The sequence below is a fragment of the Otolemur garnettii genome, unplaced genomic scaffold (assembly GCF_000181295.1).
Source record: "Otolemur garnettii isolate 467f Iridium unplaced genomic scaffold, OtoGar3 scaffold00349, whole genome shotgun sequence".
Classification (NCBI taxonomy): Eukaryota; Metazoa; Chordata; class Mammalia; order Primates; family Galagidae; genus Otolemur; species Otolemur garnettii.
In genome coordinates this window covers 58,817-81,445 of record NW_003852744.1, presented here as the reverse complement: position 1 = coordinate 81,445, position 22,629 = coordinate 58,817, and the positions used below count along the sequence as shown (strand labels likewise).

Sequence of the window (22,629 nt, the reverse complement as noted above, 5' to 3'; positions counted from 1 at the left end):
GGGAGCTAGAATCCTAATGGTGTCATAAAGTACAATACTGAACTCTTCACCTTTCACTTACTAACAGTTTAGTTGAACCAATAAATAGATTAGTGAGTCTTGAAAGATAAGCTAATCTTGCTTTTTTATGAAATTACTGATATGGATCCCTAGCCTAATTTTTTGGGTTAACTTTCCCTGTTATCTTGCAATGGATGCTTTTATCCATGGCCCTTTGTATTAGCCACAATTCTCCACCAAGAACCATTAGGATATAGAGAAACAGGTATGGATATGTGAGAGGGGATTTATTAGAGAAAATGGCTTGTGCAATTATAGAGGCTGAGAAGTCCCATGACAAGCTGGAGACCCTGGAATGCTGATAGTAAAACTTAGTTCAAGTCCCAAATCCTCAGAACCAGGGAAGCTGATAGTGTAACTCTCAGGGTCAGGCCAAAGGACTCAGAATCTAGGGGCTCACTGGTTTGTAAGTCCTGGGGTTCCTATGCCAAAGAATCTGGAATTCTAATGTCAACAGACAAGAGGAGAGTGTCCCAGCTCCAGGGGGAAGAGTAAGAAAAGAAGCCTTTTTGTCTTCTTTTTGGTTCTATCTGGGCCCCCAGTCGACTGGAAGGTGCCTGTCCATTGAGAGCAAATCTTCCCCCCTCAGTCCACCGACTCCAGCGCCATCTCCTCCGCAAACACACACACAGAGAAGTTCTCTAGGTATTCCTTAATTCAGTCAAATTGACATCCAAAATGAAACATCATGGCCCCATTTGAGTTGCATTTTGTGTGCTCTCATAAACTTTATTCTTGACTTGATTTCCAATAACCCACTACTAAAGCTAAAGAGGTCATCTGAAGTAATAAGAAAATGAGATCTTCCAGTCTTCATCCAAAAAATACAAAGACAACTATAACATGGGAGATTTAGCAGTATTAGTCACTGTCTTTCCCACCCCTGTGGAGTCTAATTAGTGAGGTCAAGTACAGAAGCCAAAAAGGAACCAAGATACCATTTCATCTTTACTGATAGCAACGCTGAAGGGGGACATGTGTCAGGTCTCAAACCTCACTCGGACCAGAACCTGGACCCTCACCTAACCCGGTCAGAGACAGGAGGAGAAGCTGAGGTTGAAATACCGTGTACCTAGCATGTCCTTGCCAAGAGGTCAATTACGTTCATACCAACAGGCCAGTGATGGAGATGCTGGACACGTGTCCACCAGGGACTAACTTGTCAGTCTCCATCAGTCTTGCCTGTCTCATCAGTGTATCCTCCTCACACAGAGTGGACAAAATGAAAAAGCAAAACTAGAGCTAGACAGTGCCACTGCTGAACGACTCCCTCCTGGCAAATGGGATCTTATCTTTTGGTAGATGCAGCTACTTTTCCACAGCCATTTCCCCTTCGTCCTTAGCAAGAAACACCTATATTTTAAAGAATGATCATGTGCTCAGGTTATTTGCTGTTTCCCAGACTCCCTAGCAGGTAGGGACAGCTAATAAGATGTGAGCAGAAGTGAGCCATTGACTAACTAGGTAAAGCAGCCTGTTGCCTTCCCTCATCCTGTGTCTTCCTGCAGCTTAAGATGTGGACAGAATCTTTAGAGCTCTAGTGGCCATCTGGAAATCGTGATGCATCCTTGAGAATGAAGCCACCACCTAAACAGAAGAGAAAAAAGACTGGGAGAGACTGAGTGCCTGATGACTCAGCACTGTCACATGGGTCTTGGACAGCCCATCTCTGGATGCCTTTATGTTGAAGAGAAACAATCTCTTCTGTGTTTAAGCTGCTGCCATCAGACTTTTGTTAGCAGAAGCAGAAGCAATTAGTGAATGATGTGCTTCTTTTATGGAAGCGTGAGGGGAGAGAGAGGACTATGCATCCAGGCTGAGGGGTAGCACTGAGTCAGCCACAGCCATCATCTCAACTGCTCCACAGAGTAGAGGAAAGCACCGCCCTTTCCTTCCCAAGACCCACTGGAAGTTCTCTTTGGACTTACTCCTGCAAATGGGTGTCTATCACTCATCTCTGCCCTTGCCCACCTGCTTAGAAATGTGAGAGAGTAAGTAGATGTCAAGAACAATTTACTCCTCATGCTCCAAAACAATGTCACCATTTTACTGTTAGGTGATTCTATTTGGACATCAAAGTTCACAACACTTTGAGGTTTCTAGTTACAATTGACTACAATTATTATTGTAGATAATAATCTAGTGTTGCAGATCAGGGCCAGAGTTATAGATTTAGAAGTCAACATCAAATATACGGTTTGAGCCACACAAGTCAGAGGGCTGCCTCAAGAAAAGCCCGGAAGAGGAACAGACTGAAGACTGAAACTGGAGGACTCTCAACATTAAGGATGCTTCCTAAACAAACTTGGCATGGTGTTGCTGCAAAACAAAATGTCATGATGTCACAAGATGATAGGTATATGGTCTTGTAGCGGAAGGGTTCACTTCAGGACATCTGACATTCACTTTCAAATTATGTCTCTGTTACTATAAAGCAGCAGCCCCCAAACCTATTTCTACTTATCGACCACTGAAAAGCTGAGAACAATTCCTTAATATAAACAAAATGACAAGCCAGACACCCTATCTTCATTTGTGAGAGAAGCACAAGCCATCTGAATCTATTAAACGTTGTTTTTTCTGTTGGGGCAACAGATGATTTTATCTGGCTGTTACAAGAACCAAGGAAGCCCTTCTGAGTTTTTGTCATTTCACTTCCTCAGTACCAAAGGGACTGCTTTTCAGAAGATCCCAGCCAGTGCCTCATTAAGTCAAACCTAAGCCTTCACTTCTACTCACCCCGGTGTCAATATGGAGTGAGCATAGGGAAAGTTATTCTTGGACTTTAAATGCACGTATTATGTAATTGTTCCTTTCCATTCATATCCTCTTCCCTGACTTATTCCTTATTCCTACTCATTTATACAAATGCTAATTGATTTTTTTCTTTATCTGCATCAGAGTAGATTTACTTTTGTCCTTCCTTCTTCTGGATTTCTTCCTGATATCTCAAGATCCCCATGGACCTAGACACCGACAGTCATTTGGAAGTGGGATTGATTCAGTGAGGCCCTGAGAGCGAGAACTCCTGGCAGTGGTCCAGTAGGGTATTAATTCAATTCTGATGAGTGGGTTAATGTACACAAAGTACCTCCTGCAGTGCACAAACACACAGTGCATGCTCAGCAAGTGTTAGAGTTTTCCTCCTTCTCAAAGATCTCTCTCTGGCAGATTCAGAGAAGATGTGGTTGCCTCACATCTCCCCGGTCTCATGGGGCAGGTGCATCTCTGTGCTGCTCCCAGCTCCCCCTGGGAGCATCCCCCAGGGACATCTCCTGGCCACCACCTGGGGCACTTGGGCGGACTTTCCTCTAAGTCAGTGTGATCCTGCTGCTTCCACACCAGTGTCAGCATGGAGGCAAGTGTGAAGAAGGCTCTACTTCCTTCTGCTGCCTTGCTTCTCACACCAGACACACTGCCCAATTTTATGGAAGGAATGAAAAATACAAGCAAAGCAAAAGATATAGATGCAATACTTTACATGACTCTCCCTGTATCCAAAAGAAAAACATCAAATATGAAAGCACAGAGGATCTCTCAAAAACAGTTCAAATTCTACCTTTGGCTCAGAGAGTGCCCAATCTGAGCACAGTGTGAGTCTCCACCCTCCCATCTCCCTCATCGACCGGTCTTGCCCTGCATTCACCTTCCTTCCTACATGCAGGGTAGATTATAATGGTGTATTTCTTAAAATTTGAGCTATTTGATACATAACAGCAGAATCTTCAGCAGAGTGGTATGGAGTGGTCTTTGGCATTCAAAATCCATATCCCTTCCAGACTGCCTGAGAGTAGGAAGTGTAATATAACTCTTCTTTCTTTCGGATTCTGTAATGGTTAACTGTAATACCCACTCCCCACCCCCACTCCACACATGCATGCACATTCTCAGAGACAGCAAAATCTAAATCCACTTTAAAGAATGAAAGAATTTTCCTAAAAGCCCCATAATATGTTCATTATCTCCAGTACAGGAGAGAGGTAGCATTTTACATAATCATGCAAATCTACATAAATTTTTTGCTCTATCAGCCCCAGTCTCCAAAACCTAAGAAATTGGCCCAGGTACAAGATTGACTAATCTCAGTTACCATCCCAAGTTCCAGGAGTTTTGAAACTTTGAAATAAAAGATTTGGATTTTGTGTCATCCTTACACAATAAGTCTAATAAAATTCTTAAGCAAAGACTTCCCCTGTGAACACACATTCCTGTAAAAGGAGGGACATGTGATCTTCCTGACCAAAGAACCTCTCAAAGAGCTGGAGGACCGTGTGACCTGCGGCACCATGATATCTACCTTGGGTCTTTGCTAAGGCTGCTTACATAACTAAAAAAAAAAAAAAAGTTCCTGGACCCTTATACCATCACCTGGCCCTTCTCCCAGCCAGAAATGTTCTTGCTCAGACAAACCCAATTAGTCTACCAGGAAAAGAAAAGAAACACTGGAGCCTCATCATCTTTATCTCTTGCACCTAATACAGAGTCCAGTAAACAACAGGCACTTAATAAACACTAAGTTGCATGTAATGAACCAATTTAAGTGATATAAAATGGTATAATTCTCAAAGACAGTATAGGCAAGAGATTTCCAAGTTTTAAAAAGTGGGGAGAAGATGCTATTTGAGGAAAAAGGAGAGAAAGACCCTATTTTGAGAGACCCTATTTGAGCAGAGAAGGGATGGATAATCCAGAGCCCTTGGCTATGGGTGTAAAAGGAACCATCAAGAAAGGTGGGATTCAGACCTTCTCCTTGGCCCCCCACGTGTGGGGTCTTATGCTAGGTAAAAAAGTACCTGGTTATGATGCTTACCACAGTTAACCACAGATGACGCAGAGATCCATCAGAAGAGCACATTCTTCAGGGATTTACCCAGGGCAAGTTTAACATCCTTATTCCTCAAACTGTAGATCAAAGGGTTAAGCATGGGAACCACATTGGTGTAAAAGACTGAGGCAAATCTTCCCTGGTCCAGGGAGCCAGGAAAAGAGGTTGTCAAATAAGTGAATGCACCTGACCCAAAAAACAGAGCAACAGCAATTACGTGGGAGCCGCAGGTGCTGAAGGCTTTCGACCTGCCCTCAGCAGAAGGAATGCGGAGGATGTTGGAGAGTATCAAAGCGTAAGAGACGAAAATGCTGATGCTGGATATTGTGATGATCACTCCAACGACAATGAAAAACACCAGCTCATTGGCACGGGTGCTGGTGCAGGACAGCCGCAAGAGGGGGAGAACTTCACACAGGTAGTGGTCGATGGTGTTGGAATCACAGAAGGTCAGTCTCAGCATGCTTCCAGTGTGGGCCATGGCCCCGGCAAACCCTATCACATAGGAGCCAAGCATAAGTAGAGAGCAGATCCTGGGGGACATGGTGACCGTGTACAGCAGAGGGTTGCAGATAGCCACATAGCGATCGTAGGCCATCGATACCAACACGTAGCACTCAGAATTGACAAAGAAACAGAAGAAAAATAGCTGGGTCATGCATCCCACATAAGAGATGATGCTTTTTGACACAAAATCACTCAGCATTTTGGGGGTAAACACGCAGGAATAACAGAGATCTATAAAGGACAAGTTGAAGAGGAAAAAATACATTGGGGTGTGAAGGCTAGAATTCAGCCCAATTAAGGTGATCAAGCCCAAGTTGCCCACCACCGTGAATACATAGAGACCTAAGAACAGGAGGAAGAGGGGGAGCTGGAGCTCCGATTGCTCTGTTAATCCCACAAAGATAAACTCAGTCACTGAGGAGCTGTTTCTCAGAGTCATTTTCTTCTGGTGAGTCATCTGGGGAAACAGGAGATAAAACATAGAGAATCATGATAGGCAGAGGCATGACTAATGGAAGAAATTTCTAGAAGATAAGCCGGTACCGAATGTTCACTCTTTCTTCCCTCATCTATGCCCTCTCCATCCCAAGCTACTGAAAATATATCTATGACGGTATTGCAGCTACCCTGGGGGCATCATGAATGCAAGCTAGAATCCATTGGCACAGGAAGCAAGAATTCTGTTCATGCTTAAGAGATGAGGAGACGGGATACTGGAATTGGCTGCCCAAGGACCCGCAGAGACACCCCAAGAGCCAGGAGTACAACCTGGGCTGGTTTCTCAGGCACTGAGGGTCAGGAGTTCCCGTTGCCCCCATTGTATCCTCACACTTTCTGCCTCCTGGTCCCAACTAGATACAGGTTCCCCTAGGAAAAAAGCTGAGAGAGTCCACTATGTTTACTGGTTCTGCACATCCCACCTGCCTCCTCTCTGCCCCTTCATTCCAACTCACCCCAGGGTCATGGTTGAGAGCACAGAAGGGACTAAGAATCCCGGAGCCCTTGGCTGTGGGTGTAAAAGGAAACCATCAGGAAAGATGGGATTCGGACCTTCTCCCCGGCCCCCTCAGCGTGAGGCCTTATGCAGTGTCTTTTTCCATTAGTCATAAAGAAAAAACGTGGCTGCTAGCATGGAAAACAGCCAGCCTTGTGTGTTAGTGCTTCTGATTCCTTTGGTGCTGGGAACCAGAGCTTTTACAGACCCCAGGCGCCAAGGTGCTTGAGGAATAGACCGTGGCTCCTGTTTGAAGATTTTCCCAGATGGTCTCCAGTAACTTTAGGGGGGAAAAACTAGCAATTCTTATTTTCACCCAAACCCCAGATGGCATATCACAGAGAAATTTAAACTGCCTGATGATCTCAGGGACCTGATGAGACACAATTTTCCCTGGGAATTTCTCTGCGGGGAAGACATCACACCGCCTGTTCACAGGCTGGATCGTGGTGTTTACCCAGCATCTTGACACTGGGCGTTCCACTCAAACCCCCTCACTCTGGGGATTTCACATCATTCAGTGCTGTGTTTGGGGGCTCATTTTTTTGTCTCTCATTAACTCTTAAAGCCTAAGTTGACTTTAAGGGAAACTAGCCCCCAAATGTAACCACTATTCCCAAAATTTCATAGAAAACTTTGAAAGTAGTACCAAGGAAAATAAAAGGTCAGATCAGATCTACAGAGAGCACCTCAGATAAAATGTTTCTAGGACCATCAGCCGCTCGGAACAGTGAAGAAACCACACCACCCACCACAAACACCACCTCCTCTCAGCTCTAATAAGGGCTACAGACAGGCCTTCACTATATATGAGAAGATTAAAATATCACGACTCATATGCAAAGAGACACACACGCACACCCCTGCACGGAGCTACTCTAACAGCATGCAGGATTAAGGTATAACGGAAAATGTGTCTGAGGACTTAATCTTGCCATTCTTCAGATGACAAAGCTGCTCTCCATATGATCTGCTACATGAATATTTTAAGAAAAATTCACAGACATGTGAGCAATTGCATTTGTAAGTTTCCACTAAGGCTGCATAAAATAATCCCAGTTTGCCAGGGACAGTCCTAACTTACACTCATTATTCCTGTAGACTAGTGATTATAATATTAATAGCACAACCCTCCACTCTCTAAAGTGTCCAGACTTGGATAACAAATTATACAGTCATCCTACTAAAAAGAGACACAGCAGCAATTCAGGTCCTCTGGCTCCTGCAGTCTCCTAAACCCACTGACTTCTATCCTGTTTCTGACAGACTCTCTTTTACCCTCCTTGCCCTCACGGTCTTCCCTATACCTTCGGAGCAAAGAATACTATCTCTTCTGTGGACCTTGGCTTAAAAAATGGGGAGAGACTGCATTTATCCCTAACCAAAACTCCTAAAGCAAAAAAACATAAACTTGAACTACTGTCCAAAAATAGATGAAAAGGAAAAATAAGAAAAGAGGAATTATATCAGTACAAGGAAAAAGATTAGTACATTGTTATACACTGTAATATGTGAGTACACTAAGTTGGTTGGCGATAGTTAACAAACTTGGTCATTGACATAACATTTTGGCCTGGTAGTCTACCATTAGGTCCATACTCAATAAAAATGAGTGCACATGTTTACTTAAAGACAGGCCAAGAATGTTCACAGTAGCATTAGACATAGTAGCCCCAAATTGAAAATATGCATGTCAACTAATTGTAGAAGGGATAACAAATGGTAGGATAGTAATAAATAAAATTCCATATAGCCATGGAAGATAATGACACAAATAAATGTCACAAAGGTATCACTGGGGGAAAGGGGGCCAAGCAAAAAAGAATGCATACTTTGGCTTGGCACCTGTGGCTCAAGTGGCTAAGGTGCCAGCCACATAAACCTGAGTTGGTGGGTTTGAATCCAGCCTGGTCCCACCAAAACAACAATGACAGCTGCAAAAAAAAAAAAAACCAGAATGCATACTTTATTATTCTGTTTATATAAAGTTTAAAAACAAAGAAACTAATATGTGATGCAAGAAGTCAGATAGCACTTCCTCTTGGGTTTGGAAGGGACTAGTGCCTGGAAAGAGATCTGGAGGGTGTGCCTCAGGGCTGCTGGCAATGTCCGTTTTGATAGGGGTTCTGGTTATACAGATGTGTTCGGTTTGCAAAAATTCACTAAGCTCTATCCTTATGCTACACTTAAAAAGTTTATTTAAAACATAAGTAGAGAACAAAAAATAAATCATCTTACTAAATCAGTTGGAGACTAAAATTACTAAACAGCTTTGAGCCACAATTCCTGCGTTTGTATAATGGGTATTTACTGACCTGGCAGCTCAGTATAGTAGAACGTGCAAGAAAAATAACACCATTTTTACTTCCTTTCCATCCTCTGTCCCTTAAAATAAAAACCTGTTACATTTTTCTTATAGACAGTGAGGCAACAAAAAGGAAAAAATTAATGCATATGGAGCAACTTATTCAGTGCCTGGCATCATGCTGGTGTTTTCTACTGTAATATGATGTTTGTAACAACTATACATTGTGTATGTGTATGGCAGATTGTGTTTCCAAAGATGGCCATTCCAACACATACACACTCACACATACATACACTTTGCATTCCACATGCTCTTTGTATACTAGGATTAACATTTCTCTAATCAAAAATGGAGCCTATATTCCCTACCCTTGCCTCTAGGCAAGAACTTGGGACTTCTTCAATCAGTAGAGTGTCGTGGGAATGATGCTATGTGACTTACAAGGTTAGGTTATAAAAAGACACAGCTTTCTCTTGGCACCTGTTCTCCATTCTTATTCTATCTCTCTATCTCTGTCTCTATCTCCAGCTCTGTCATCTCTCTCTTTCCATACACAGGCATTTATATCTCTTTTGTGATCCCCCAGAGTTCAGGACAATCATGTTAAAATCATCTGGCCTATCTCAAGATACAGTCACTTAACATTATCTATAGGTTCTTGGAAAGTGTGACTCTAAATGAGATGATATCCTGTATGCTGTAAGAACTTAATTCTTCATGTTTGTTGCCCATTTGTCTATCATCTTTCCAAAAGCTTCTGTCCATGTCTTCTGCCCACTTTCAAATGGAACTGTTTATTTTTCCCTTGCTGATTTGTGTGAGTTCTTTGTAGATTCTGGTTATTAGCTCTTTCTCAGATGTACAGCTTCTGAATATTTTCTCCTATTCTGTAGGTTGTTTATTTGTTCTGTTAACTATTTCTTTATCTGTATACAGAAGCTCTTTTCATTTAATCAAGTGTCATTTATACTTTTTGTTGACATAACCATGGTCTTCATCATAAATTCTTTGCCTAGGCCAACATCTAGAAGAGTTTTTCCAAAATTTTCAACAAGTACAAAGAAAACTTTCTGGGTGAAAGACACATTTATAACCCTGACTCAAGCAAAACAAAACTGATACATGTGACCAAAAATATGTGTACTGCCATAATGTGAAATTTTAAAAAAGAGCTTAACTCTTCTTTATATCAATTATCCTATGTTAAAATTGGTCTTTTTGTACATCATTTTGCAGTTTCTACAAACCTATGGATAACGTTGTTAAGTGAGGACTTACTGTACATTACAAAAGAGTAAATTTTTGGTTATTTGTCCAATGATGATGGGAGCAGAAAGCCTTTAATGCCTGCTTGCTAGTGGGTGGGCATATTCACCACAAACAGCCAGGAGACCCTCCAGGACAGGTTCAGATTACTTAATCCAATTCTCCCTCACCCCCAGGAAGTCTCTTCCAGTTCCACATTTGAACAATGTTTTTGAGATTTGTTTTTATGAAGAAAAGAGGCATTTCTTTTTTAGTATATAAAAAGAAATGTACTAAAAGGAATGTACCCCCTGCATTTTTCCATCCCGAATGACATTTTAGCAAATGTGTAGCAATGATTCAACAATGGGAGAAAGAGACAGAATTTTCTGTTCATTAGGTCGAAGTCAATTTATTCATCATCCAATAAATATTTCTTAAGGCCAGTTATTTCCAGCAATATTGCAAACTTCTTCTTATTCAGAAAGATTTCTCCTGAGAAAATAAAACAAAGAATTCTGGATTCTGAAATATAAAAAGCATCTATTTATTCATGTTTGAGCTGGCAGAAACTAAGTGGAAATCTGTGAGAGCAAAAGAAGAAAGATAAGAAAGTCCGGATTTGCAGGGCAGGGCAGCATTGGGGTTTAATAAATTACTTATACAGGACATAAAACATAAAATCTGTTGCTTGAGCCTAGGAGTTTGAGGTTGCTGTGAGCTAAGGATGATGCCACAGTACTCTACCCAGGGTGATAGAATGAGACTCTGTCTCAATGAAAAAAAAAAAAAAAAAAGACAAAACCTGGAACTTAAAAGGCAAAACTTGGAACATTAAGTAAGTTTAGATTTTAAGTAAGATGAACCACGAATGATTCATAATACCGACTACCCCCAAAGGAAACATGCTTAATGGCTAAATAAGAGGAAGAAATAAAAAAGCCCACAGAGGGGATAGGTCAGGAATTATATCTGACTTGGCTTTGGGTCTAGAAGGACAAAAAATGATACAAAATATCCTCTGAAAATTTCTAACTACTTCTTTGTGCCAGGTTAAGAAAAATCATGTTAAATATACAACAACAAAAAGTCCTATCTGGAAAATACTTGAAATCCAGATATCAAAGAATCTTCCCCAGATAAATACCCAAGGATCATGAGCCCATGATGAAAATCACTAAACAAATACAAAATATGCCACCATGAGACCATCATGAACGATAAAATACAAGCTACATACCTACCCAGACCTACAGAATTACTAGGTTTGTCAGAGACAGAATACAAAATAAAGGTATTTGATATGCTTAAAGAAATAAAAGAGCAGATTGAAAGTATACTGAAGGGACTATCAAAATTGAAGGCACCATCGGAATTTTAAAGAATCAAATAGAACTTTTGGAAGTAGAAATAGGATAATGGAAACCAGGATCTCTCTGAATTATGTTAGCCTAGTAGACGCAAGTGAAGAGAAAGTTAATAAACTGGAAGGTAGATCTGGAGAAAGAGAGATGACTCTAAGACTATGTGAGAGAGACTATGAATTAGAAATATAACTTAAGAAATATACAAAACAAAAAGTCCAACAGATACATACATGGGTCAACTTCAAAATTTTTGAGACAGACAGTATTATGGTCTATTATTTCATGTCCAGGAAACATAGTTGACAGTGCCCTAATTCACCCATGCAAGTTTCAACTTGCTACACTCATGGGTGTTCTTGGGAGGGCTTCCTTTGTTTCCATGTGCACAGATTTTGTGTTTCTTGACTTTTATGTGTCTTGAAACTTTTGTAATGACCCACATGTAAGCATTAAATACCTGTAGACCTTGTGTTTTGCTCTAAAAATAAGGCTGCAATCAAAACAGACATACCCCTGAACTTTCAAACATACAATCTAGATGGAGAGAGCTAAAATAAACAGAGGCTCGTAACTCAAAATACAGTAAATATTCCAGGGAAGGGTAATGGGGCACTACTTAACAGGTAGCGCTACAAAGTCTTGAAGGTCTAAGAAGGCCTCCTTTAAGGAAATAAAATTCACTTTCTTTTTTGTTTGTTTTTGGTTTATTTTATTTTATTTTTTTTTTTGAGACAGAGTCTCACTATGTCACCCCGGGTAGAGTGCTGTGCCGTCACAGCTCACAGCAACCTCAAACTCTTGGATGTAATTGATTCTCTTGTCTCAGCCTCCCAAGTAGCTGGGACTACTGGTGCCTGCCACAATGCCCGGCTATTTTTTGTTGCAGTTGCCATTGTTGTTTTAGTAGGCCCGGGCTGGGTTCGAACCCATCAGTCTTGATGTATGTGGCTGGCGCCATAACCACTGTGCTACAGGCATGGAGCCAAAAATTCACTTTCAAAACTACAAAGAAAGCATAGATTAAAAAATAGCTTTTTGTGACTGCCCAGCATTGGAATTCCTTCTGTGTTTAAGTAATAGTCCCCTGAGAGAGCTTGGGTGGAGCTAGGTCTCAGCCTCCTACTGTGAGAACTCCCCAGAGAGCATTAGATGATCACATGCTCCCATGTAGGACACAAAGAAATAGGAACATGCACAATGCAATGGTACATGTCAGAACTATTAAGAGTAGAGTATAAATGTCACCATAACAAATAAGTAGGTGAGGTGAAGATTATGTTAACTAGTATGATGGAAGTGTTCCACATTATATATCAAATCTGCACATTGTACCCTATAAATGCATCAATGTACACAGTTACAATTTAATTTTTAAAAAAGGAAAAATAAATCAACTTGCAAAGAAAAGAAATAGGAACAATTCATATTCCATTTTGGCGGAGACAAAGAAAAAATATTTACCAATCAACCTAACCAGACAGTTGTGGGGTGTAAATTGGCTGTGATTCCATCTGGCTGGCTCTGAAAACTGGTCCCCAGACTGTTCAAAGATTCTGGGAACTACCCCATTTCTTGCCAACTAGCTCCCTTTTTATTTCAACTTCTGCTTGCAGCTAAGATCCCTGGCTGGTACAAAAGGACAGAGATAAAGGGGGCAGTGAGTACAGAGTGGAGACGGGGAAGCATCCCAGCCATGGGGCAACGTCCTCATCTCCCTGTGAAACAGCCGGACACACTCCCACAATCACTTCCAAAGGCAGGTACTATAAACCCCCACCCCCCAAAAAATTTTTACTCTATTTTGAATTATTTTCCCCTTCTAGGGACATGTTATTTAGACATGGCTTGAAGAATAAAAGAAAACAAACATCCCAGAGACTGGTGCTCTTCAAAACCTGTAACAAAATCTCTCTCTCTCTTTTTTTTTCTTCAATAAACTAAATTATGCTACTTAGAGGAATGAATATAAACTTCTTTGCCAAATAAATAGAAACACAGTCCATGAATTAGCTGGACAGATTTTTAATGGAACGTGGGCCATATAAAAATAATAACATAAATAAAGTAAAATAAAAATAGACTATGCTTATCATCTAAGGAAGATGTCAATGATTAAATAGTAGTATATATTTAAATTATTCAATATTAGGATAGCATTCCATTTTTTCCATGTACTCTTAAGTTTACTTTACTGGTTTTGAGAACCCTTTTAAAACAATATATGGAATAGCTTTTTTCATACCTGGTAAATAATTTTCATACTTGGGAAATAATTTTAGTTTTTAAAAAAACAGTATAGGTATTATAGAAAGTTTATTTTTTTTTTTAATACCAGGACTGGGTTTGAACCCGCCACCTCTGGCATATGGGGCTAGTGCCCAACTCCTCTGAGCCACAGGCATCATCCAGAAAGTGTATCTTTATTTTATAACAGGCTATTTTATAGATCTTTATTAAGAAACAGTCTCTCCAATTATTTTATTGTTACTATAGAAATGCATAGTGTGATTTATAATATTATTTTAGAAATGGATTGCTATGAGTCTTGAATAACAAGTAGAAGGTTGCCAGCAGAAAAATATCAGGATGGCATTCAGAGCAGAGGGAACCACAAAAGGAAATGCAAAATCTCATAAGAGAGAAAAAGGCAGTACAAACCTGAGGAATGGTGAGGGATATTAAGAATTGAGTCTGGAATTAGAAAATGTTCTTCTTAGCAAAGTATCTCAAGAATGGAAGAAAAAGTATCCAATGTACACAGACACAGCCCTATTTTGAAACTAATTCATAGCTTTCATAGGAATGTCATAACCTAATTATAGCCTTAGAATGTGGGAAGGGGGGTAAGAGAGGGGAGGTGAGGGGGATGGATGGGGGGAGGGAGGGTGACGGGTGGGGTTACCTCTATGGTTTATCTTACAACGGTACAAATGAATCTTTCTAAAAGCAGAGTATGAATGTCTTAACTCAATAACTAAGAAAATGACACGGAGGTTATGTTAACCAGTTTGATGAGAGTATTTTAAAATGTCTATGAAAACAGCACACTCTTCCCCATGATTGCATTAATGTACACAGTTATGCTATAAGAAATAATAAAGGAAATTTGAATGGGAAAAAAAAAAGAATTGAGTCAATGTGTATGTCAGGGAGGCGTGAGAGATTGCTGGAGTGAACTAACAGTGATACTTAACCACATCCTTCCTTTATCTCTTAGTAGAGCATCAATTGAGAAGTTAGACACAGAAGTCACTCAGGAAAAAACATCAGCTTTATTCCTGACAATGTAGATTGGAAGACCCAGCTTGGACATGTATCTACCACAGGACCTTGTAATTCTCATTGCACACCACAGATTAAATTTGTGAATCCAGGTCTAAACTGAACAGCCAGACAGAAGTCATTTTCACTATGAAGGAAAGGGGCTGCCAATGGACAAGATTGGGGGGTTCCTGAGAACGCATCTATCCTACCAGAAAATAGGAAGAGGGGCTGTAGGAAGAGGGTGGACCACACTGAGACAAAGTTCATTCTCTCAATTTCTCCTCAATCCCACAAACCATGGGGAGAATACAGAAGAGAGAAAGTCAATTTCTTATTTACCTGCTGGGACACAGAGGCCTCTCCCCCTCATGAGAACAGGAGGTGCGATGCAATAGCTAAGCTAGAATCACAGTTTGGTCCCAGATCAGTTGTTACCACAGTTTAGGCTTTGCTGTAGTTGGTGGAGGTGATGAGAAGGTGTTGATATGCCAGACTTGCCGTTTCACTTTTAGAAATGAGATGTGTGGATCTAGAGACAAGAAACCTGAACTCAAGTGGCGGTGGGCATATGCAGAAAGTCATCCAAGGATAAACCAAAGGGAAAGCCACCCTTATACTTTACAACAGGAATTTAGGACCATCAGCTCTTCCTAAAAAAGAAACAAAGCTTTCTGTAAAGCAAACAGAAACATTTTACATCTTTCCACTGACATAACTTTAAACATAACCAGCGTAGTCATAAAAAAAATCATAATTTGATGTATATATTTAATCACACAGAAAGCTCTTTACAATATGTTATAGAGTGAAAATAAAATTACAAAATGCAATTTCATGTGACCATATATATATATGTATACACACATAGATAGCTTTTGCAAACTGTTCTAAGCTATCACCACTACAGACACAAACACAGAAAAAAGCATTCTGAAAGAACATATATCAAAATGCTAAGAGTGGTAATTTTTTGAATTTCAATAGATTTAGGGATTTTGAGTGGTTTTGGTTACATAGATGAATTGTATGATGCAAGGCTTTTAATGTACCTGGCACCAGATTAGTTTACATCATACCCAACAGGTAATTTTTCACTCCTGCCCCATCTCAATCTCCGTCCTTCTTAGTTACCAGAGTCCATCATATCACGCTATGAAACATATATAGGCATCATTTAACTCCCACTTGGAAGTGAGAAAATGTGGCGTTTGTTTTTGCATTTCTTTTTATATGGTTCCGCTCATCCCTTACATGGCCCTGAGGAAACTGTCCTGTGAGCAGGTGAAAAGTGATAAGAGGAGAACCACGGATGACACTTAGAAATTGTCAGCTGTGGTCACAGAGGTTTGGCCCATGCGCAGACTGCAGCTACACCATTTGCACATAGACAGGTGTATTCAGAGGGACAAACATATAACTGGTATTTTACAAACACAAACATTCTCCCGTTAAATACCTGCTTAAGGAATCACATTTTAACTACAGCTCATCCCACCCAGCACTCGTATCCTAGTTTTAAATAACATTCATCTCTAAACAGAACCAGTGCTGGACATGGAAAGTACAGCCTGTAACATATCATGTCGTGGGAAAGTAAGAAAGTGCTCACAATCTGATGAAGATATATTGAAAGAATATAGAATCCACTAGGATCCAAGAGGCCAAATCAGGGATAAATCAAGTATTAGGGTAAAATAATGAAGCATTTGAAAAAAACGCACAAACCCATAAAGATATATATATAAATGGATCAAGGGCTGGGTGCAGTGGCTCACGCCTGTAATGCTAGTACTCTGGGAGGCCGAGACAGATAATCGCTTGCGCTTAGCAGTTAGAGACCAGCCTGAGCAAGACTGAGATCCGGACTCTACTAAAAACAGAAAAAATAAAATATAATGATGAACGAACAAATTGAAAAGAAAAGGCTCTTCCTGACAAGAGTGCCAACCAGCAAATAAGGAATGATTGACGGAGTTAGGAAATCTCCATTTTTTAACTATCAGAGTAATAATTGATTCGGACAAGAATCATCCCTGGATGCTGAAACTAATAGGTCAAAGCTTGAAAAGGAACAAAATACCTGCAGAGTCTCAAAATACTCCCCACTCATCACTTACTTTCAAATGGAAAAGGAAAAGTTGTCATCTTCCCCAAGAAAATTACCAAGGAGTATGCTCAGTTTAAAAACAAAAACCTTTATGATAGCAAATGTCCCCGAAAACAATTCTGAGAAGATAGAAAACACATTCATTCTGAAAGTAAAGAAGAAGGAAAACCTGTTTTCAGAAAGCAGTACTGTGCCCCACCAAGTTAGTAAAGGAGACTCAGGCTAAGGTCTTGGGGACTTTGTCTAAACATATTTATCTTTTGAAGGCAAGTAAGCAGGCAAGCACCCTGGGAAAAATGGGAGCTCCATACATGAGTAATCTATTTTTCTTTAATATTTTAATGTGTTACTCTGAGTTGATGGTTAAAATGCAAAGTACAAAATGAATGCCCAATTGTTGATACTGTATGAAATTTCCCTCCAAGTATTCCACTGGATAGAGCTTTAGAGCTTAAGTTAACTATTTTATATGCTGCCATACATTTTGCCCAAAAAAGGAATAGAAAGCTGAGAGCTGCACATCTAAGGCAGGGTCTGGTTTCTGCGATAGCCACCAGGTTGTACGAGCTAAAATTGAGGATCATGGTGGCAGCGGGTCAGGCTGATGGAATATTGGGGTCACACATGTCCATCTATGTCCTGGAAGGGCAGCATGTGTTTCCAGAAGATGAGGATGGAAAAGCCCCTTTAGTAAGTCAGCTTCTGAAACTGCTAGCCAGTCCATTCTTATAACTGATAAACTTTTGCTAAGCCCTTACTCCCTATGTGCCAGGCACGGTGCTGAATGGGAGGGAGATATCAAAACACACTCTGGGGATTCTGCTCACCCAAAACTCAAAAATAGTATACTGTGTGGTGGCGGTGGATATGGGAAATTGAGCAGGTAACAGCCACAAACTGTGACCAGTGCCTACTAGGTTAAGCACCATGTGAGATCAGAGGGCCAAGGCCCCTCAGTGGTAAGTGCCCCTCCACTTGTTAAATGGACCACCAGAAATATGGTCACGCCGAGAAAAAGCCATGTAAAAAACAAAGGGAGTGTATGAAGGAATAGAAGTAAATGAAGAAAACATTTGCGATTTTCCTCCCTCTTTTCTTTCATTACCATTTGAGATGCCACAATTAGTTGATGAAATGAAAGAAAGGGGCAAAAGACATGAAAGGAGGGAGAGAATAATAAACACTACCACCACCACCAAAATTAAAAGCAGCACGTGTTCATGCATGGCACCCTTACTAGTGCAGAGTCTGGAGTAGGGCGACTGTCCAAATGTGTTGATTCTCCTAACGAGAGTGCAAATTGAGATAATCTTTCCAGAAGGAATTTTGCAATAAGATTCAAAACTCTTGAGTAAGCCCGTAATTCTCTGTCTAGGGAACATAACTCAAATATTTACTGAATATATTAAACAAGGATTTATAATTTGGGAAACTGGAAATCATCTAATGTACCGTAGTAGAAAATTGTTCACTGTATGCAATACATCCATATGATGGAATATTACACAAGCATGAAAACTGGGTTGGAGGCAAGAACACAAAAGAAAAGTCTTACTGTGTCTTTCTTGGGGTGCGACTTCTGTAGCCAGAGCTGAGCCTCCCTTGTTTTCAACGCATTCCTTTCTCTCTCCCTCTTAGTTCCTACCACAGCCCTTCATACACATCTTTTATGTTTTTTATTCATTTATTCATCCTAGTAACAACCCTTACCTTCTTTCCTCTTCTAATTAATTTTCATCCACAGATACATTTTAAAGCAGCTTTTCGTGACTTTGAAAATAAGGGAGAGATTGTGTGAATATACACAGGCAGGCACACACGCTTGCATACAACTAACAATAGTGAGGGACCCTGGGGAACAGTACAGAAGGACCAGAAGACTGGAGTAAAGGAGACCTCTTTTCACTAGTTATTCTTTGGCAATAATTTTAAATACTCTCAGTTATTTCACGCTACTATAACAAAAATCACAGATCAAATGGCTTCTGAACAGCAGGAATTTATTTCTCACAGTTCCGGAGACCTAGAAGTCGAAGATCAAGGCCGCGGCAGATTCACTGCCTGGTGAATGCCTGCTTTCTGGTTCATAGACAGCACCTTCGTGCTGTGCTCTTACGTAGTAGAAGAGATGAGGGTTCTCCGCTAAGCCTTGTTTGTAAAAACACTAATCCTGTTCGTGAGGGCTCCAGCTTCATGACCTAATCACCCCTCAAAGACTCCCACCTCCTAATTCTATCATTTCAACATACAAATCTATCCAGTCATCATACAAATAAATATATATTGCTAATGGAATATAAAAAGTAATCTGGTACAACAAGGTCTTTTTCTTGTTGGGCATAGACGGGCCCAGAAAGATGAAGTAATTGTTCTAAGATCACACAGTAAACTCATGGAAGTTCTGACATTAGAAGAAAGAGAATCTAGCAGGAATAAAAATAAATATACCCAGCATGTGGCATTTAATTCTCCTAATAACCCCAAGGAAAGGGCTTTCAATGATGAAGACACTGATGCTCTGAGACACAGAGTGATTTGCTTAAGGTCACACATCTACTGAGTTGAAGCTCAGGTTCAAATTTGATTCTGCTCCCCAACTCCTAGTCTCTGCTATTTCTGAATCTTTATGCTGTTCTGTCCCCTCCTTCTCCTGTCACCTAAATCCTGCGCTATTCATCTGTTCCATGCTATCTAAGACACAATCCTTAACAATTCTCCCTAATTGACCTATAGCATCCCAAAGTGCAAAGTTACAGATCCATTCAAACTTCACTGTTATCCAAATAGATTTTCCCAAAGAGAATCCCACACGCCAAAACATTTTCACAGCATTTCACATACCATTGCTTCACAAAAATTATTTGCCATGTATAATTTTCTTTTAAACCAAAACCCAACTCTATCCCCCTTTACACAGTACCTTAAGGCTGTAGATTTATAAAACTGAGCTGTAGCAATGCTTCCCTACTTTACTGGAAGATGCATCCATCGGTGTCCCAGCAGAAAATAGATGATACACATTAAACAAAATAATGAAAAATATATAATGAAGGAACGATTTGAATGGGGTTAAGCAAAAGGGTATTTGAGAAAATCAAAAGGGAAGCTCAAGCTCCCTGGGTTAGCAACAACCAGGGATGTTACATAGTACAACCCCTTGGCATGAAGGAATAAGGGCAGGAGCAGTTACTGTAACCTGGTAGGAAACGGGCCTCCCATTACTGTAGCCCAGAGGGAAGGAAGATGGGGAAATGAATGTCACAATATCATTCTTCCTTTACCTCTGGATTTTTTCTGCCACTGGCCTAAGTCAACCACAATCCAAAGAGCAAGGGAGCCTATTAGGGAATGCCTATCAGGACTTGGGGTGAGGTGCCAAGGGGCAGAAAGTTCATCTGAAAAGGTATGCAGAAAATACCCCATACAGTCTCTGCTGACGCAGCTCCGTAACCTTCAGCAGGCACTTCCTCTGCTAATAGGCTGTTGGTGTGGCTGACCAGATTACTGACTTGTACACCTGCTTTCTATTACTCCAAAAAATTCTCTGGAACCTGAGCTGACCACCTTGAGCTGCAGAATTTTGCATCCTGGCTTTGATAGCATGATGTGAAAACAGAAACAACTCTACATGAAACAATCCCCAGATTCTATGCTTTGTAACCTTGACATTTCCCATAAGTTCTTTAACCCAGCATTGCCAATTCCCTTACAAGTTCAGGTCCCTACAGCTCCACACCACTGTCTCAGGAGGGATCATGCTTGCTGATCTCTGGGTCCTAACATACTTCCAAGCACATTCTGAAAAATTCTTCAAGAATTTCTCTGGTCATTTAGCCAAGACCATTTCAACAAAAACATTCTATACCTCCTACCTTCTTGCAAAATGTGGTATTTAAAATTAGTCCTTAAAAAGTCACATGAAGTTTCCGTAGACCGAATCAGATTTTAACATCCTAGGCCAGCTCTCATTTGAAATGAATCCTTCCAGAGCCCGAGGGAGGAAAAGTGAGCCTTAATAGAAAGCAAACAGTTCTAGAAAAAAAGGGACTAGATTCTGGTCACAGTACTGCCTCTGAGTAGTTCAGTGACCTTGGGGAAGGTACATAAGTTTGTATCTATCATCAGAAATACAAAGGAATTGAATGACCCTCATGACCCACAAAACATAAGTATTCTATAGTTTTAAGAATCTTTGTAAATTAAAGGATACAACCGGGAGGATGAATCTGTTTGAAAAAGAATTTAAATCTCCTCCATGTAACCAATGGAGCCTGAATCATCTATGGGAGAAAAAGAAAAAAAAAAAAAAGTTCTTGTCCTAAGAATTGCCCCTTTCTCTGGAGAATGAACCTTTACTCAAGGTTTTCTTCAAAGCCATTTTAACGTCCTTATTCCTCAGGCTGTAGATGAGCGGGTTGAGCATAGGCACCACGATGGTATAGAACAACGAAGACACTTTGCCCTGGTTCATAGGTAAAAGAGAGGAAGGTTTGAGGTACATGAATGCCCCTGACCCAAAAAAAAGAGAAACGGCAATGATGTGGGAGCTGCAGGTGCTGAAGGCTTTGGACCTGCCTTCCGCGGAACGAATACGGAGGATGCTGGAGAGGATGAGGGCGTAAGAAATGAAGATGGCCACTGTGGGCACACCAATATCAATGCCCACAACAACAAAAACCACCAGCTCATTCACATGGGTGCTGGTGCAGGAGCGCTCGAGGAGGGGAAGGATGTCACACATGTAGTGGTTGATGAGGTTATTGGCACAGAAGGTCAGCCTCACCATGCACGCCGTGTGGGCCATGGCCCCAGCAAACCCCATCCCATAGACGCCTAACAAAAGGAGCAAACACGCCTGGGGGGACATGTTGACTGCGTACATCAGTGGGTTACAGATGGCCACATAGCGGTCATACGCCATTGCCGAGAGGATGAAGGACTCAGAGACGACAAAGAAGAGAAAGAAGAAGAGCTGAGTCATGCAGCCGGCATAGGAGATGACATTCTTCTCTGAGACAAAACTCATCAGCATTTTGGGGGAGATAACGCTGGAATAGCAGAAATCTATGAAGGACAAATTATAGAGGAAAAAGTACATAGGGGTGTGCAGGTGAGAGTTCAGCCCAATCAGGGTTATCAGGCCCAGGTTCCCCACCACCGTGACCACATAGAAACCGAGGAACAGGAAGAAGAGGGGCAGCTGGAACCCCGGCTGGTCAGTTAAGCCTGCGAGGATAAACTCAGTCACCGAGGAGTTCTCCGCAGCCATTCTCCTTTAAGGCATTCTGCGAGGACAAAGGGAAAGAGCCTTTTAGAGAGAGGGACCACCGCCGCCCTCTGGGTCACCTGCCTGCTTCTCCTGAGTGGGTCGCACACAGAGTTTGAACTTCAGCAGAAAGGCCCTTCCGGACGGCCCGGGACGCCTCTGGAGCGCCCTCTGGAGGCGAGCGCGGGCCTCCTGGAAAAGGCCCTCTGGCGGGAGACTCTATCTGTGCTTTGATCCTTTTATTATGTATGATTCCAACTCCAGTTTCCGCTGAAGTTTACAAACACTGGAGCCAATCTCTGGGAAAAGTTCCCTCAGAAGCCAGAGCCAGCCCAGCTGTGTCCGGAAAGTCCACCTCAGGGTCATCCTGGACAGAGCCGAGGGGTGCGGTGTTCTTGCCCAGAGGGTTAGTATGGGAGGATGCGGACCCAGAAAAAGTTGAGGCTGCGCGCTCAGATTCAGCCACTCACTCTCTTCAGCCTGAAGCTTCCAGGGTGTAACCTTTTTGATCCAGCTATTGTCTTTGGTTCAGACAGACTGTCTGTAAAGCCCACACAGAGGAAAGACTACGCACACAGAGACCCCGCTACTCCCTGTCCTGACTGCACTGCGGGAGCCCAGGCTGCTGCAGAGGAACATACCTGGGTGGAGGTTTGCCCTGCGGCTTCTCTCCCGTTTGCAGAAGG

At 41.4% G+C, this 22,629-nt stretch overlaps 2 protein-coding genes across 2 annotated transcripts; both read right to left on the bottom strand.

Moving 5' to 3' along the window:
* Window positions 1–4,796: 4,796 nt before the first annotated feature.
* Window positions 4,797–6,308, bottom strand: LOC100952069 (olfactory receptor 8B4). Its single transcript, XM_003803588.3, has one exon. The coding sequence runs from the start codon at window positions 5,871–5,873 to the stop codon at window positions 4,902–4,904; it is 972 nt and encodes a 323-aa protein (XP_003803636.2). The 5' UTR covers window positions 5,874–6,308; the 3' UTR covers window positions 4,797–4,901.
* A 14,644-nt stretch (window positions 6,309–20,952) lies between these two features.
* LOC100951753 (olfactory receptor 145) lies at window positions 20,953–22,163 on the bottom strand. The gene has a single exon (XM_003803587.3). The coding sequence runs from the start codon at window positions 21,944–21,946 to the stop codon at window positions 20,996–20,998; it is 951 nt and encodes a 316-aa protein (XP_003803635.1). The 5' UTR covers window positions 21,947–22,163; the 3' UTR covers window positions 20,953–20,995.
* Window positions 22,164–22,629: the final 466 nt, after the last annotated feature.